This window comes from Pan troglodytes, chromosome 3, assembly GCF_028858775.2.
Source record: "Pan troglodytes isolate AG18354 chromosome 3, NHGRI_mPanTro3-v2.0_pri, whole genome shotgun sequence".
NCBI classification, from domain to species: domain Eukaryota; kingdom Metazoa; phylum Chordata; class Mammalia; order Primates; family Hominidae; genus Pan; species Pan troglodytes.
Window position 1 is genome coordinate 3,474,107 of NC_072401.2, and position 12,276 is coordinate 3,486,382.

At 42.9% G+C, this 12,276-nt stretch overlaps 1 protein-coding gene across 4 annotated transcripts in view; it reads left to right on the forward strand.

The window, feature by feature from the left end:
* The window catches only part of HTT (huntingtin), a 202,494-nt gene that overhangs the window by 43,210 nt on the left and 147,008 nt on the right, over positions 1-12,276 (forward strand). For all 4 annotated transcript variants that reach the window (XM_063808594.1, XM_016951204.3, XM_016951206.4 and 1 more), the window contains exon 2: positions 1,432-1,515. In XM_063808594.1, the coding sequence (XP_063664664.1) occupies positions 1,432-1,515 (84 nt within the window). The remainder of the gene's footprint in view (positions 1-1,431; positions 1,516-12,276) is intronic.

A 12,276-nucleotide genomic window follows, 5' to 3' on the forward strand; every position in this document is an offset into this window, starting at 1 on the left:
ACCCTGTTTTTCCAGTTCTTGCTCAGAGCAAGGTGGTTTCTTTTTCACTTAATCACCATACTTACTTTTCATGTAGAACAAGTCAGTTTGAGTTATCAGTTCATCATCTTAACTAAATTCCATGGGGGAAGGAATTAGTTTTAGTTTCTTAAACTTCCAGGTTTGCTTATTGGACAAAATGAGATAGCAAGGCAGTGTTTTTAAGTTAGATTTTTTATTTCTTTGGTAATACAATTTTCTCAGAAACTTAGTAGTCTTTTAGCTTAGTTGTTTTTAGTTGGTCCTATGTTTTGGATCACCCCTCTCTACTTTATTTTGATAGTGCCAACTGTGAAGACATCTGAAGCCATAGGTTTGGATGGGAAGGAGGCATCTTTAGCCTGATCATCTTCGCCAGGCTGTTTATCTCCTTTTGCTTGGCTGAGAAGTCTTAATAGGAGGCTTATTCCCAGCTATTTGGGGACATAGAAGCAGTTAGCCATTGCTTATATTTTACTGAGGACTGTGTGGTATGTTGATTGTAGTCAGTTAACGATTTTGAGAACTGAAGGCAGCCTGGTATATATAGAGTAGGTATTAGACTGTGTTTCTTCGAATTGAATTTCCCATCTCTTGTAATCTATGCCATCATCTTCTGTACTGCTGAGAAAGAAAGAAAATTTCTAATCAAACTCTACCACTGATTGTAAGATGCAGTTTGGCTTTAGTGATGCTAACACATGATTCAAATGTGAAATTGATTGAGTATTGGTGAAATACAGAGGAGATTTAAAGCCAGAAGACCTGGGTTTAAATGCTGGCTGTATGACTTCATATCTGTGTGATCTTGGGCATATCATGGTTGGCACTTCAATTTCTTCTCTCTATAATGGGGGAAGTGAGGCCAGTCATGGTGGCTCATACCTATAATCCCAGTGCTTTGGGAGGCCAAGATGGGAAGATCGCTTGAGGCCAGGAGTTTGAGCAATTGGGCAACATCGTGAGGCCCCGTCTCTACAAAATATTTTGAAAAAATTAGCCAGGCCCAGTGGTGCATGCCTGTGGTCCGTGCCACTCAGGAGGCTGAGACAGGAGGATCCTTTCAGCCTAGGAGTTTAAGGCTAAAGTGAGCCATGATTGTGCTATCGTACTCCAGCCTGGGCAGCAGAGCAAGATCCTGACTCTAAAAAAAAGTAAAATAAAGTAAAATGGGGGAAATGAACTGCTTTAGTAACATCATCTGTTTTTTCTGTGAGCAGCGTAGCTTGACAGCCATTGGTGAACTCGTGCCCTGTGCTTCCCTGTCCAGATCCCCATTCTGCCCCCAACATGGAGTATAACGGTTTATTCATAGTAGTCGAGAAACACTCACTGAATGAATGAATGAGGTGTAGAAGTAAGTGGAGTGGGTAATTCAACACATATTAATTTCCTTCTTTTTTTTATTTTTAGAAAGAAAGAACTTTCAGCTACCAAGAAAGACCGTGTGAATCATTGTCTGACAATATGTGAAAACATAGTGGCACAGTCTGTCAGGTAATTGCACTTTGAACTGTCTAGAGAAAATAAGAACTTTGTATATTTTCAGTCTTAATGGGCTAGAATATTCTTTGTGTCCCAGCTATTTTAAATGGATTCAGAAATCCATTTAAGATGAAGAAGGACCCTTTTCCCATATTTCTGGCTATATACAAGGATATCCAGACACTGAAATGAATAATGTTCCCTTTTTGTAATCTTTTATGCAAAAATTAAAACCATTATGGTAATTGAACAACATGTTTATGTTTAGTTAACACCCTTAGCAACTATAGTTATTTTAAAACCATCTATGGTTTGATATTTTTGCATTTGTTGCAATAGTAGGAACAGCACAAGACAGTTCAGTTTGTCTCTCTTATTTGCTTTTTTTTGGCAGTTTGCTGTCCTATTGTACCTCTGCTCCTAGCAGTGGCTGGAGCCCACTCCTCTGTGCTTCAGGATTAGTGGGGATCGTGGGACATTGACTGTAGGTCAGCTTTCCTTGCTTGATCTTTCTCACTGGGGTGAACTAGCAGCACCTTCTTTTGTAGCTGCTTTGCTTTTGACTATCTTTCTGACCGTTGTTCCTAGTAGCTGTAGATGGTAAATATATTTAGGCCTGTTTCCAATGGCTCAGTAGGAGACATATTCACCTATGATATCTGAATTCTGTTACCCACATGGGCATGCGTGAAATAGTTGCCTTGCCTTACTTTCCCTTGGAATAAATAATTCATGTTATTCTCCTGGTAGAAGCTAGAAAAAGCCTTTATAGTCAGTCAGAAAAAAATTTTTAGACAAATAATCTTGATTTTAGTACTGACAAAAATGTGTGGTGATTCTTTTTTTTATTTTTTTTTGAGACGGAGTTTCATTCTTGTTGCCCAGGCTGGAGTGCAATGGCGTGATCTCGGCTCACTGCAACCTCTGCCACCTGGGTTCAAGTGATTCTCCTGCCTCAGCCTCCCAAGTAGCTGGAGTTACAGGCATGTGCTACTGTGCCCAGCTAATTTTGTATTTTTAGTAGAGACGGGGCTTCTCCATGTTGGTCAGGCTGATCTCGAACTCCCAACCTTAGGTGATCTGCCTGCCTCAGCCTCCCAAAGTGCTGGGATTACAGGCGTGAGCCAGGGCGCCCGGTGATTCATTTGTTTTTTCGAAAAATTTCCTCTTGGCCATTGCTTTTCACTCTTGTTTTTTTTTTTTTTTGAGACGGAGTCACGATCTGTCACCCAGGCTGGAGTGCAGTGGCACGATCTTGGCTTACTGCAAGCTCTGCCTCCCGGGTTCACGCCATTCTCCTGCCTCAGCCTGGCGAGTAGCTGGGACTACAGGTGCCCGCCACCACACCTGGCTAATTTTTTGTATTTTTAGTAGAGACGGGGTTTCACCGTGGTCTCGATCTCCTGACCTCGTGACCCGCTCAACTCGGCCTCCCAAAGTGCTGGAATTACAGGCGTGAGCCACCGTGCCCGGCCCTCTCTTGTCTTTTTATTGTGGTAAAATGCATATAACATTTACTGTCTTAACCATTTTTAGGGGTACAGTTCAGTATATATATTCTTAATGTTGTACAGCCATCACTGCCATCTACTTCATAAGTTTTTCGTCTCTTAAAACCGAACATCTGTCTTCATTAAACTCCCTATCATCCATTCTTTCCTGTAGTCCCTTTCTACTTTCTGTCTGTATGAGTGTAACTGCTCTGGAGACCTCATGTAAGTGGAATCCTACAGGATTTGTGTTTTTTTTTTGGTGATCTGCTTATTTTTAATGCCTCTGTGCATTTGTATTATATACTTTCAAAGTGATTTCACAAAACCGTTTCATTTTAGGTTAACTCATTTCTATTGTTTGTGAAATACTGTGTATGATTCTGTTCTGTTTCTGTCTAATTTGTGGAAATGTTGTGGGAAGAAAATGAAATAACAAATGAGCATATGTCCTGAAAATAAAAATATAAAAATTCTAAGTTAGCATGCTATTGTAGAATACAACGCTATGATAAAAGTAGGAAAAAAAAAGGTTTGAATTCTATCTCTGCTGCCTGTGTAAGCTGGGTGACTTTAGATAAGCTTTAACGTGTTTGAGCCTTACTGGCTCATTTTTGAAATGTAATCCCTAGTTACACAGTTCTTGTGGGATCAGATGGTACATGTGAAACACTGTGAAAAAGCAACTGCATAGATATGTTCATTAGCCACCTGAGCGGGAAGCGTATCCCATTGCGATGCCCATCATCCAAAGCTATATGTTATCTTTACTTTTTTTTTTTGAGACAGAGTCTTGCTCTGTTGCCCAGGCTAGAGTGCAGTGGTGCAATCTCAGCTCACTGCAAGCTCCACCTCCCGGGTTCACGCTATTCTCCTGCCCCAGCCTCAAGTAGCTGGTACTACAGGCACCCGCCACCATGCCTGGCTAAATTTTTGTATTTTTAGTAGAGATGGGGTTTCACCGTGTTAGCCAGGATGGTCTTGATCTCCTGACCTCGTGATCCGCCCGCCTCGGCCTCCCAAAGTGCTGGGATTACAGGCATGAGCCACTGCCCCTGGCCATCTTTACTTTTTTTGTGAAATGACTTTAAATACTTGGCAAACATTTGGTCATTGTTCATCTGATCTCCACCATCCAGGTCTCAGAGAATGTAATTTCTCTCTGAAAGCTTATTGACCCAGGAAATAAGATCTCTTTCAATCTGAGTGCGTCAGGCTTTATTCTTGTCATTTTGTCTTTTGAGAATTTTCAAATGGAATTCATGGAATGTTGGCTTATATTCACATATTAGTAAAGTATGTTGAGACATCTTAAGATTGATTTGTGGTTCTATATGCCATATTAAATCAAAATAATAGCTGTTAATGGTTTTCACATTAGTCTGTCTCTTGTTTTTATGGAGTAATGCTGAGAGTTCATTATGCTTCTTGTTCTACAGAAGAGCATGTTAAAAGGAGTTTTTGGAGTCAGAGAGGTTATTCTTGGTTTCATAGGGTACACTCTATACTTTTTAGGGATTTCAGAGTATATAGCTGAAGGTGATATTTTATGTAAATATGTTTTATGGAAACTTATTGCTCGTCGCTGTTTCCTGTTAACTCTCCTAAAATATAATTAAACCTTTGGAACTTTTTTATAGCTTTTGTGCTAGACTAATTTTTGTCTCCAATGAGGTTATATAAATGGCAGCTTCTGAGGTTTTCAGTGTAGGAAGTCATTTAAAACTTCATGTATATTGTGAAAATGTAGTCTGCTTTAAGCTCTCTAAAGTGGTCTAAGTTACTGGTTCCTAAGTATGGATGAGCATCAAAATCATCTGGAAAATTTGTTAAAAATACAGTAATGAAGGTACCTCACTGTCCTTTTTCCCAAACATACTTCTGCATTCTGTTTGAGTAGGTAGGGCCTACACATTTTTCACAAGTATCCTCTTGGGAATACCCAGGAATGCTCACTTGAGCAACCTCTTACTAATATATACCTTGATAAGGTGGCTAGGTAAACATAAATATAGAAAAATCCATAGATCTCCCATATATTAGCATAAATCAGCTAGAAAATACAACGTTTAAAGATCTAGTTCGCAGTAGCACCAATATATCGAACTCTAAGGAATCGATAAATAGGCAAAAACTTTATAAAAACTTCTGTTAATGTTTCTGAAAGATATAGGTGACCACTTTCTAGATAGGAAGATTTTATGTTACTAAGTTGAATTTTCTCTAAATTAACACAGAAATTTAAAATAATCGTGATCAAAATTCTAGTAGAGGTATTTTTGAACTTGTTCACTGCAAGAATAAATACATAATTGCAAAGAATATCTCAAAATCATCACTAGACCTGGTGTGGTGGCGCATGCCTGTAATCCCAGCACTTTGGGAGGCTGAGGCAGGCGGATCACCTGAGGTCAGGAGTTTGAGACCAGCTGGACCAGTGCGGTGAAACACTCTCTCCTGAAAATACAAAAATTAGCTGGGTGTGGTGGTGCATGCCTGTAGTGTCAGCTACTTGGGAGGCTGAGGCAGGAGAATTGCTTGAACCCAGGAGGTAGAGGTTGCGGTGAGCCTAGATCGCACCACTGCCTTCCAGCCTGGGCGACAGGAGCAAAATTCTGTCTCAAGAAAAAAGAGAAAAAAGAAAAAGAAATCAACACTAATATGGTGAGACTTAATGTATGTGACATTAAAATAGTGATTGGATGTTAAAACAGGTATAGAACAGAAAGAAGAGTGTATGTGTGTATCTGTATGAATTTATGATGGGTGTAACATATATGTATTAGTAGGGAAATGAGGGAAATGATACATTTCTCTGACTTTGGGAGAACATTATATCTCTACCTCATATTGCAAACAAACATAAAGTTCAGATTAATTACCTAAATGTGAAAAAATGAAATAATTTCTTTAAAAAATGTAATCTTAGTTTGAGGAAGGCTAACATTATAAAGGAAAAAACTGTTTTGACTGGAATATAGTTCAATATGTCAAAATCAACCTTCAACAAAGTTGAAAGTAAATTGAACTTGGGGAAAGTATTGACAGCATATAGATCAAAGGTTACTAGCCTGTGTAAAGAGCAGTTATAAATATCATTAAGAAAAAGACTGTCGACCTGTCGGCACCTTGTTCTCCGACTCCCAGCCTCCAGAACTGTGACGAGTAACTGCTTATTGTTTAAACCACCCAGTCTATATGTGGTATTTTGTTATAGAAACTCAAGCTGATTAGGACACTAGTAATCAGTAGACTGAAACTGAAACAAAAATAAGAACCTTTTTTACCTGTCAAATTGGCAAACATTAAGAATATTCAGATTTTTGTCAGAGATGATACAACCTTCTAAGAAGGCAATTTGGGAAAATATAAAGCTTTAGATTATTATATGTCTGACCTAGCAGTTTTACCTCTAGGGCGCTTACCCCTAGGAAAGTGTGTAATGGTGCAGTGCCCTTCATCCCATTAGAAAATTAAAAATAACCTTAATGGCCTACCACTAAAAGGGGATTGAAAATTTAAGATATATTTATTTATGTGTTTATTGAGATGGAGTCTTGCACTGTCCGCCTGGGCCGGAGTACAATGGTGCGATCTCGGCTCACTGCAACCTCTGCCTCCCGGGTTCATGTGATTCTCCTGCCTCAGCCTCCCGAGTAGCTGGGATTACAGGCTCACACCACCACACCCGGCTAATTTTTTGTATTTTTAGTAGAGATGGGGTTTCACTGTGTTGGCCAGACTGGTCTCGAACTCCTGACCTCATGATCCGCCCCCCTCGGCCTCCCAGTGTTGGGATTACAGGTGTGAGCCACTGCGCCTGGCCAGATACATTTATACAAGAGAATGTTAGTTAACATTCATAGATATTTATATTTTGTTTACTTTTTATTAACAAATTTTTTTTTAGAGACAGGATCTTACTCTGTCACCCAGGCAGGATGCAGTTGCACAATCATAGCCCACTGCAGCCCGAACTCCTGGGCTTAAGCAATCCTTCTGCCTCAGCCTTTTGAGTACCTGGGGGACTTTAGGCAGTGCTACTATACCTGGCTAATTTTTAAATGTTTTATAGATGAGATCTTGCTGTATTGCCCAGGCTGGTCTAGAATTCCTGGGCCCAAGTGATCCTCCCACCTTGGCCTCCCAAAGCGCTGAGATTACAGGCATGAGCCACCACTTCTGACCAATAGATATTTATATTTGTGACTGGAAAATATATTAACAATGTGGTAAAAAATTCAGTTAAAAATAATGAAAGATTTTTGCTTCTGGCTAAGATAGAATAACAAGGACAGCATTTATCTTCTTGCCTTGAAATAGTTGAAAATGGATGAAATATATGTAACAGTGGTTTTCAAGTTATTGGGCATCAGGCAAAGAAGAATAGTTATCCCAGGAAAATGAATGTGGAGAGCCCTACAATTTCCTTACATTACTGCCTGGTCATGGCAAGAGGAAAAACTGAGAGGAAACTGAGGCTGAGCCAGTGGTTTGCTGGGTTGAGGAGGCAGAGCTGGGAATCCAGAGATGCAAGGTGGTGAGAGCCCATATGGAAGAATACCAGGGAAGAGAGCTGCAGAGGGAGCTCCAGAGAACTGCACAGTACCCGCTCAGTACCCTCTCAGGTGTGTAGCTGAGTATTGATGAGCACATGCTTGTGAGGAAATGACCCAGGGCTGGAGGTAGAACCACCTGAAAGGATTAGAAGGAACAATTGCTGAAACTCACACAGGGCCAGGAAGAATTTCTAATCATACCAGTTGGAGTGGAAAACCTCAGCCCTCATAGAGCAGGTAGGGTACTCAGAAGGGTTTGCCCACCTAGCCCCAGACTAAGTTTCGTTACTCTGACCCCACCTAATATTAAAAAGAGATTAATTAAATTGTTCGCAACAAAAATAATATATTTCAGTGTTTGTAACACGTAGAAGTGAATTGTATGAGAATAGCATAAAGGCTGGAAGAGCAGAAATTGACATGTATTTGCGCTGGGCAGAATAATGCTCCCCTCTTTCCCCAAAAGATATCAAGTCCTAATCCCTGGAGCCTGTAAATATTACTTTATATGGAAAATTGTTTTATGGTGTGATTAAATTCAGGATCTTGAGATGAGGGGGCTATCTTGGATGATCTGGGTAGGCACTAAATGCAATCACATATATATAAAAAGGAGGCAGAGGGAGATTTTACACACAGAAGACCCTGTGAAGATGGAACAGAAAGATTTGAAGGTGCTGGCCTTGAAAATTGGAGTGATGAAGCTATAAGCCAAGGAATGCAGCAGCCACCAAAGCTGGAAGAGGCACAAAGCAGTTCTCATTTAGAGCCTACTCTAGAGGGAATGTGGTGCTGCCAATTCCTTTTTTTTTTTTTTTAAGATATCATTTACCCCTTTAAGTTGGTTTTTTTTTTTGTTTGTTTTGTTTTAGTATTTATTGATCATTCTTGGGTGTTTCTCGGAGAGGGGGATTTGGCAGGGTCATAGGACAATAGTGGAGGGAAGGTCAGCAGATAAACATGTAAACAAAGGTCTCTGGTTTTCCTAGGCAGAGGGCCCTGCCGTGTTCTGCAGTGTTTGTGTCCCTGGGTACTTGAGATTAGGGAGTGGTGATGACTCTTAACAAGCATGCTGCCTTCAAGCATCTGTTTAACAAAGCACATCTTGCACCGCCCTTAATCCATTTAACCCTGAGTGGACACAGCACATGTTTCAGAGAGCACGGGGTTGGGGGTGAGGTTATAGATTAACAGCATCCCAAGGCAGAAGAATTTTTCTTAGTACAGAACAAAATGGAGTCTCCTATGTCTACTTCTTTCTACACAGACACAGTAACAATCTGATCTCTCTTTCTTTTCTCCACATTTCCCCCTTTTCTATTCTACAAAACCGCCATTGTTATCATGGCCTGTTCTCAATGAGCTATTGGGTACACCTCCCAGACGGGGTGGCGGCCGGGCAGAGGGGCTCCTCACTTCCCAGATGGGGCGGCCGGGCAGAGGTGCCCCCCCACCTCCCAGATGGGGCGGCGGCCGGGCGGGGGCTGCCCCCCACCTCCCGGACGGGGCGGCTGGCCGGGCGGGGGCTGTCCCCCTCCTCCCGGACGGGGCGGCTGGCCGGGCGGGGGCTGCCCCCCACCTCCCAGACGGGGCGGCTGGCCGGGCGGGGGCTGTCCCCCTCCTCCCAGACGGGGCGACTGGCTGGGCGGGGGCTGCCCCCCACCTCCCGGACGGGGCGGCTGCCGAGCGGAGGGGCTCCTCACTTCCCAGACAGGGCGGCTGCCGGGCGGAGGGGCTCCTCACTTCTCAGACGGGGCGGCCAGTCAGAGACGCTCCTCACCTCTCAGACGGGGTGGCGGCGGGACAGAGACACTCCTCAGTTCCCAGACGGGGTCGTGGCCGGGCAGAGGCACTCTTCACATCTCAGATGGGGCGGCGGGGCAGAGGCGCTCCCCACATCTCAGATGATGGGCGGCCGGGCAGAGAGGCTCCTCACTTCCTAGACGGGATGACTGCCGGGAAGAGGCGCTCCTCACTTCCCAGCCTGGGCGGCCGGGCGGAGGGGCTCCTCACATCCCAGACGATGGGCGGCCAGGCAGAGACGCTCCTCACTTCCTAGACGGGGTGGCGGCCGGGCAGAGGCTGCAATCTCGGCACTTTGGGAGGCCAAGGCAGGCGGCTGGGAGGTGGAGGTTGTAGCCAGCCGAGATCACGCCACTGCACTCCAGCCTGGGCAACACTGAGCACTGAGTGAGCGAGACTCCGTCTGCAATCCCGGCACCTCGGGAGGCCGAGGCTGGCAGATCATTCGCGGTTAGTGGCTGGAGACTAGCCCGGCCAACACAGGGAAACCCCGTCTCCACCAAAAAATACGAAAACCAGTCAGGCGTGGCGGCGCATGCCTGCAATCCCAGGCACTTGGCAGGCTGAGGCAGGAGAATCAGGCAAGGAGGTTGCAGTAAGTTGAGATGGCGGCAGTACAGTCCAGCCTCCGCTCGGCATCAGAGGGAGACCGTGCGAGGGCGAGGGCGAGGGAATTCCTTAATTTCAGCTTAGTGATACTGATTTTGGACTCTGGCCTCTAAAACTGTGAAAGAAAAAATTTTTTATTTGTTTGTTTCTTTTAAGCCACATAGTTTGTGGTAATTTGTTACAGCAGCTGCAGGAAACTAATTTATGCTGCATGTGAAATGGTGTAATATTAAGGTAGATTGTGATGAAGATACATAGTATAAACAATTAAGCAACAACTAAAAGCATAACAAAGAATTATAGCTAATGAACCGAAAAAGGAGATTAGAATAATAGAAATGGTGAATCCCAAAGAAGCCAGAAATAGGGGAAGAGGCAAATAAAGGAAAGAAAGAGCTTGATGGTAGATTTAACCCTAACTATGTCAAAAAGGACATTACATGTAAAAGGCAGAGATTTTTCAGATTGAATGGAAAAGTAAGACTCGGTATATGCTGCTGCCTGCAAGAAACACATTCTAAATATAAAGGCAAAAATAGCCTACAGGTAACAGAATGGAAAGAAGTTCACTGTGCTTACAAGAATTAGATGCAAGCTAGACTGGTTCTGTTAATATCAGACAAAGTGGATTTCAAAGCAAAGGCTATTGCCCAGGATGAGATGGTCATTTCATAATGACGAAGGGGATTCCTTCATCAGCCTGGCATAACAAGCTGAAATGTTTATGCACCGGACTACGGAGCTAAAATACATGAAGCAAAGCCTGGCAGAACTACAAGTAGAAACAGACAAATCCACAGTGATAGAGATTTCAGTAGCCGCTCTCAATGATTTGTAGAACACGTAGCCATAATATCTGGATCTAGAACACTTGACCAACACTGTCCCCTATGCAACCTGATTGGCATTTACAGGACACTCCACCCGGCACCAGCAGAAGAGACACTCTCTCAAGTGCTCACAGAATGTTTGCCAAGATAGAGCAGATGCTGGGCCATAGAACAAGTCTCTAAATTAAAAGCATTCAAATTATTCAGAGTATGTTTTCTGACCTCAGTATCATTAAGTTGGAATATATTATAGGAAGATAACCTGGAAAAGCCTCAGATATGTGGAAAAACCCATTTCCACATGGCCCATGGGTCAGAAGTAAAGTCAAAAGGGAAATTTGAAAGTCTTTTGGATTGACTGATATAAAAACAATAGATTTCTAAACTTGTGGGGTGCTGTTATAGCACAGTAAAGGGAAATTTTTAGCATTAAATGCCTGTTTTAGGAAAGAAAGATTTCAAATCAACGAACTCAGCTTCTACCTTTGGAAACTTGAAAATGACAAGCAAATGGAATCCAGAGTTACCAGAAGGGCCAGGTACGGTGGCTTATGCCTGCAGTTCTGCCACTTTGGGAGGCCGAGGCAGGTGGATTGTTTGACACTGGCAGTTCAAGACCAGCCTGGACAGCCTAGGGAGACCCCATATCTACAAAAAACAAAAAAATTAGCCAGGTGTGGTGGCATGTGCCTGTAGTCCCAGCTAACCAGGAGTCTAAGGTGGGAGGATTGCTTGAGTCTGGGAGGTTGAGGCTGCAGTGAACTGTGATTGTGCCACTGTGCTCCATCCTGGGCAACAGAATGAGACCCTGTCTCAAAAACAAAAACAGTTACTAGAAGAATGGACATCATAAAGATAAGAGCAGAAGTCAGTAAAATAGAAAACAAAAATACATAGGAAATCAATAAAACCAAAAGCTGGTTCATCAAGAACATCAATAAATTGGTAAGGCTGATAGGAAAAAAAGTGAAGTCACAAATTATCAGTATCAGGAATGAGGGAGATGACAGTAGTATAGATTATATAGATATTAAAAGGACTGTATGAGGCAGGTGTGGTGGCTCACGCCTGTAATCCCAGCACTTTGGGAGGCCGAGGTGGACAGATCACCTGAGGTCAGGAGTTTGGGACCAGCCTGGCCAACATGGTGAAACTCTGTCTCTACTAAAAATACAAAAATTAGTTGGTCATGGTGCTGTGTGCCTGTAATCCCAGCTACTCGGGAGGCTGAGGCAGGAGAATTGCTTGAACCTGGGAGGCGGAGGTTGCAGTGAGCTGAGATTGTGCCGTTGCACTCCAGCCTGGGTGACAGAGCAAGACTCGTCTCAAAACAAATAAATAAATGAAAAGGACTATATGGTAATATTACGAACAACTTTATGCCAATAAATTTGACAACTTATAGATGAAATGGATGAGTTCCTTGAAAGACACACAAACTATTAAAGCTCTCTCAAGAAGATATAGATAAGCTGATTAGCC